A 5,524-nucleotide genomic window follows, 5' to 3' on the forward strand; every position below is an offset into this window, starting at 1 on the left:
TTTTAAATGAAATTCATACTTGAGAATTTTTTATCATTAAAAGAAATTTTCAATGAAATAGTCTTCATATACACCATTTCACTCTGTATTGGTTTTAATATTTGTAATACAAAGTATTAATGCATGGAATGTATTGATTTAGAGTAGAATAGTTTGGATTTAGCTCCTCTCAAATTGCATTATCATTAGCATTTTCTCATTGTCTTTCCCCTGTTCCTTCTATTCTTTCAAGGAAACAAATTGGCAAATTCTAATACCAAAACAGGAATATTTGTTGGAAAAAAGGGGGGCAAAAGGAAATAATGACAAGATGGACCATGACTAAGCATGCCAAGTTATACCTGTTCCATTTTGACTTTACTCTTTAATACTGTACTAAGTGTAAGGGCAGTAATGCAAAAACAACGAAAAGGATAGAACGTTTGCAGCGGGGTCAGTAACAGACGGTGCAGCGCCATAGCCCCCAATAATCTAACGCCGTTACTCCTTCCCGGGAGAAATTTGGCGCCAAGCCTTACCTTTTTCGCGCCAAAAGCCCTAGAATACCTTCTCGGCTGTGCTCCCCTCCCAGCATCCATCGCCATTCCCCTTTCATCTCTCACTCGCTTTGCTCAACCACACTGCCTCATCAATGGAATCCACTGAACCTTCGCCATTGGATTTGTTCAAGTCCAAGAAAATTTTGCACTCTTCTACTCCAACGCCATCTGATAAAAATCCCCAACCTCATCCGCATCCGGATCCAAATCCAAGTCCATGGAGCTCCAAAACCCCCGAGAAACCCATCGTCCCCCCTCGCAGGACCCGGAACAGCGCTGCTGCTCTTTCCTTGAAAGAAGTAAGATTGGCTGCAAAAAATCTCCAAGAACCGGCTCTGCATCAGAAACCCAGACCCGACCCGCTTATGCCCGCCGCCCTCAAAGAGCGGATCCCTTCCTGGCCCGAATCTTCTCCTGCTAAAGTAAACAAACCCGACAACTCGATCAAGCTTCCAGAAAAGTATGTTCTTCTGAAGATTTTTTTTTTTTTATTCCTTGGACTTATTTTGATGAAATGCTTTGATGCTTTCTTGGATTTTATCCAAATTTTCTTTTTTTTCCTTTGATAAAAATTTGTGATGCTCTGGCATTTCTTGGGATACTGTTCTGAGAAGTGTTAGTTTCTAAATCTGGTTGAATCTGTTTTCAGGTATGACATTCTGGATAAGTTCTTTAGTAGCCTGGATAGTTCAATTCGGCTTCTTCGGATGAAGGGATCGACGACTACATTTACCAATATTAGTCCCAAAATGGAGTGCTTGACGGATAGGTATCAAAAGAGATCAGTAAAAGATGCTTGATTTTTTAAAAAAATTATTTTGTTCGATACTTGGGTTTTGGCTGATTTGCTATTTGGGTTCTTTGTTTTAGGAGGTTTACTTACAGCCATTTGGCTCAGCTTAAGTTTATTCTGCCTGAGGCTATTGAGATAAAGAGGATTTTGATGCATGATGAGCGCACCAGTTGTATGAAGCCGGATCTATATATTGCTTTGCACGTTGATGAACTCGAGAAAAATGTTAAGAAGAAATCAGACGGTGGCAATGTCCAGCTGAGGAAAATCTTCCATTCTCGGCTTTTAGATTTCTTTAAATCTCATCCCGAGGTAAGCATTTTGCTTTTGATCTAGTGGTACTTCTGTAAATGCTTTAGTTTTTGTCAGCAGTTCTTCAACGAGTTTACGAAGTAAAGTGCGTACTTTTAATTACAATGCCCTGCATATTGTTGCTCCCACCACCTCCCAATTTTCATCTCCCCTGTTTGCTCCATATTTGCAGATGGCCAAGATAATGTAATCAAAATGGTTTAGCCACTCCAGCAAAACATAAGAAAGTAATCTCAGAACTTTTTTTCATCTTAGGGATTCTTGTCACTTTATCTTCTGAAATTCTTTCAAATATTCGTAGTTAATTGGAGACCAGGGATTTCTTTTTCTCTATACAATCTAGAGCATGAAGTCTCTTCATTACCATGTTTGTGTGGCTTGGAGATCTATAAGTTGCAAAAAAGGTATCCCCGGCCACATAATGGAGAGTTGGGGACAACCTCAATTAACCTGGAGAAGGATATAAGAATAGGAAGTCTCCTCTTCCAAACAGCAAAGAAAATAATTTAGTTAACAATCTGATGCAGGATTTTACTCGAAGTACTGGCGTAAAGTTTGTGCTCTTAATATGTTTGATTCTTGAGGTTTTAACATTTTCATTTTCTTCTTTCATATTTCCGTTTTCCTTAAATAATTATTTTTCTTGAAAGCTGGGAAATTTTCTGTGTACATTTCATTGTCCATTCATATCATATGCAATAATATAATTGAGGCAAGGAGCTTGTTCTGACTAATGCTATACTCCTAAATAAGGACACAAGCTGAGCTGACTGTATAGAGAAGTTGAACCTTTTCAACACCACAGATGACTAATAGTCAGCCAATTCTTAGTGCAGATACTCTTGCTGCAAGTGATAATTAAGTAACAAGAAATTGCTGTGTGGGACAGTCCTTTTTTTTTCCCTTATTAGACTGCAGGAATCCATGGACTCCTGTATCTTAGGGATGGAAATTGAGCTTAAACTACTTTTTAACAAGGAACAACAATAAAAGAAACTGATGCCTGCTTATATCAGCAGCCCAGCCCTGAATAAATGATCCCGAGGTACTAACTCATGCTGCTATATTAACACCATGAGTTTTTCCTCACAGGGTGATGAAGTTCCTGAGGAAGCACTTCCAGAACCATTTAATCAGTCAAAGACAATTCTTGAGGCTAACTTACCAAGAATCTCAGAATCATCGACAGTTGGTGAGACACAAGCTGTTGCATTATCGGAACAGCAGCCAATTGCAGCATCTCATTTATCTCGGTCTTTTACAAGGCACTTTTCACATAAGGTTACTGGCTATGAAACTGGTGAGAGTAAGCAACAAGAGCGAGTTGTATCTGATCATGCTTCATCTCTAGTTTCTGAACCAGACTTTGCCCAGATAAATCTCGATCCAAAAAATTGTACAAAAGTACCTTCGAAAATGAGGAGAATTGCTGAATCCTCATCTACTAGGGCTTGCCCACTTTCTCCACCCCCTGCAACCCCAGTAAAAGACACAAGTTCCTGCATGGGTGCAGATTGTCCTCCCAAAGAAACTGCTGCTATTCAAGGGACCCCTTCAGGATCCGCCTCTACTCCAGTAAAATTTATGAGTGCCACACCTGTTCTTCAACCACCTAAAAGATGTTACATGAGCCCAGATGATGATTTAAATCAGTTGCCTAACAAACTTGTTAGGCGTCCATCACGTAGCCGGTCGCTCAAATTTGACAATCCAGTGAAGAGTGCAGCGGGTGATGATGAAGTCCAGAAGGCTGAATTTTCATCAGTTGATAGTGATGTTCTGGATGTTCTTTCTGATAATCTCATACAATCGGTAAATGTTCTAATTTTTGCATCCGCTGATAGATTTGTTATGCACTATAATGTGATTTTTCAGTATGCCATGCTTAATGAACCCAAGTTAGATTTGGAATTCCTGTTATTGTATATCTGATTTAAGATCTGTGCTACTTCCACACCTGCATTCTGCAGTCTAATAGACACAGAAATATCTTTGCAGATTAGGGAGAAAGAGAGAAAGGCATTTTTGGAGCAAGATCCAGCTATCTCACAGGCAAAATGGCGGAAACAGATGCTTGCTAGCTTGCCCAGGCTGTTCGACATGATTTACTTTTTATTTCAATCAATCAGGCGTTCTGTTATAACAAAGGAAGAGCTTATGCACAATATAATTTCTAACCAATTACGTGTAGTTGATAGAAGTAAGCCTCATCACTCATCTTTCAAAATTAGTCGTCCACATTATGGAATTTGCATTAAGTTACTCTTTATACTGATACAGGGGAAGTTGAAGAGCAACTAAAACTCTTGCGAGAGCTAGTTCCAGAATGGATTTATGAAAAGTCATCATCTAGTGGTGATAGCCTCTTATGGTAAGCGTGTGATTTTTGTGTCTTTTTCCCCTCTGATTGCATAATTTATGTGTTAGTTGTCTATTGGAGTTGGGCTTGTGCTGCACCAAGCTGCCTTATTCTTGTTTCTTAAAAGTGATTTGATGTTAATAATGGCATGTTATACTTGCAGTGTGAACAAGATATCAAGTCCAGAAATACTGCGCACGAGACTGGCTGAAGCAAAGTAACAGTGGTCATAAAATATGACTACTTCAAGTATATGAAGAAAGAACTAGATGAAGCATGAGATTGCTCTATAGATGGGATCTTGACCTGTTAATAGCAATGTAACTTTTGATCATTTATATCCCTGACTCTGAATTAATGTTATGGTTCTTCTTGGTGCAAAATTGCCATGCGCTTCATCTTATTGACATTTCAGACTAAATTATGCATATTGAACAAAGTAGTTCTCCATCAAGTATGGTGTTTCAAGGACAAGGCAACCTCTCAGTTTGGAAGTTACTGATGGTTCTAGCTGAACAGCGTGTAGATTTGAGATTCTGACATTTCTTGTTCGATACTAATCAGGCTGCTTTTGTGGTCGTGAATGACAATACATGTTGGACAGAAATATGATACGGTTGAATGCATGCGATTCTGACCTTAAATTAGAGTAGCATTCTCTCTCCTGTATCGAATAAGTAAACAGTAAATTTAAGGATTCTTTACCTTAAATTTTGTTAGCATAGGTTTGAGCTTCTTTTAATTTGTATTGATAATGGAGGCGCTAAGGACAATGTTCTGATGCGTCGACAGATTTTATGCCGTTGGCCTTTTCCTTTTGGAGTACATTTCCATGCTGATGGATCCACCCACCCAGGCGAATCTCGCCTGTCTTAGTCTCCATGCAAATGAGAAGACGTCTGCATGAGTATGAGATTTGTAGTTAGGGTGCCGTGCTATTGAGTAGTATATAAACTGCTTTCTTTTTCTACTTTGAAACAATGCCTAGACCCGGCCAACTAAATCAGTACGATCTGGTCAAGATATCGATAATTAGGACCTACCAACTAGGCACGTTACGCACGCAGTGTCTTTGCTTCCATATGGAAAGAATTTTCTCACAGTACTGCTAAGAAGAATTGCATCGGGACTTTCTTGAAGCAACCGCCTGACTTTGGTATTTTGCTCATTTTCGTTTTCAAAATTTCTCCTTGTTAGGATTCAATTAAGTAATGAAGACCCTGGTCAACAGTCCAGTAAATTTTATTTCAATAATAACCACAGGCCGGCCTTAGACCTGTGTATTTCAAGATTCTCGTGTTGGCCGAAGGTCCCAAACGTCTCTACAAAATATACAGTGACTTTGTCTTGCCACTTCCAAGTTCCAAGAAAAGTACATCGAATGCATGGAACTTTTGTCTTCCGCCTAATGAATAAATAACCAACATTCTAACGCTCAGAGCATATTGTCCAGGTAAAGTTTTGCGTCAAAAAAAAAAAAAAAAATGGAGAATAGGCGACGGCAACTGCAGCACTTCTTGA

The 5,524-nt window shown here is 39.2% G+C and overlaps 1 protein-coding gene across 1 annotated transcript; it reads left to right on the plus strand.

The window, feature by feature from the left end:
- The first annotated feature begins 411 nt into the window (after window positions 1–411).
- LOC113732846 (CDT1-like protein a, chloroplastic) lies at window positions 412–4,801 on the plus strand. The gene is made up of 7 exons (XM_027258848.2): window positions 412–999; window positions 1,189–1,308; window positions 1,410–1,644; window positions 2,737–3,456; window positions 3,643–3,844; window positions 3,925–4,015; window positions 4,167–4,801. The coding sequence occupies exons 1-7, from the start codon at window positions 632–634 to the stop codon at window positions 4,222–4,224; spliced, it is 1,794 nt and encodes a 597-aa protein (XP_027114649.2). The 5' UTR covers window positions 412–631; the 3' UTR covers window positions 4,225–4,801.
- The last annotated feature ends 723 nt before the right edge of the window (window positions 4,802–5,524 follow it).

Source organism: Coffea arabica, chromosome 1c, assembly GCF_036785885.1.
Source record: "Coffea arabica cultivar ET-39 chromosome 1c, Coffea Arabica ET-39 HiFi, whole genome shotgun sequence".
Taxonomy (NCBI): domain Eukaryota; kingdom Viridiplantae; phylum Streptophyta; class Magnoliopsida; order Gentianales; family Rubiaceae; genus Coffea; species Coffea arabica.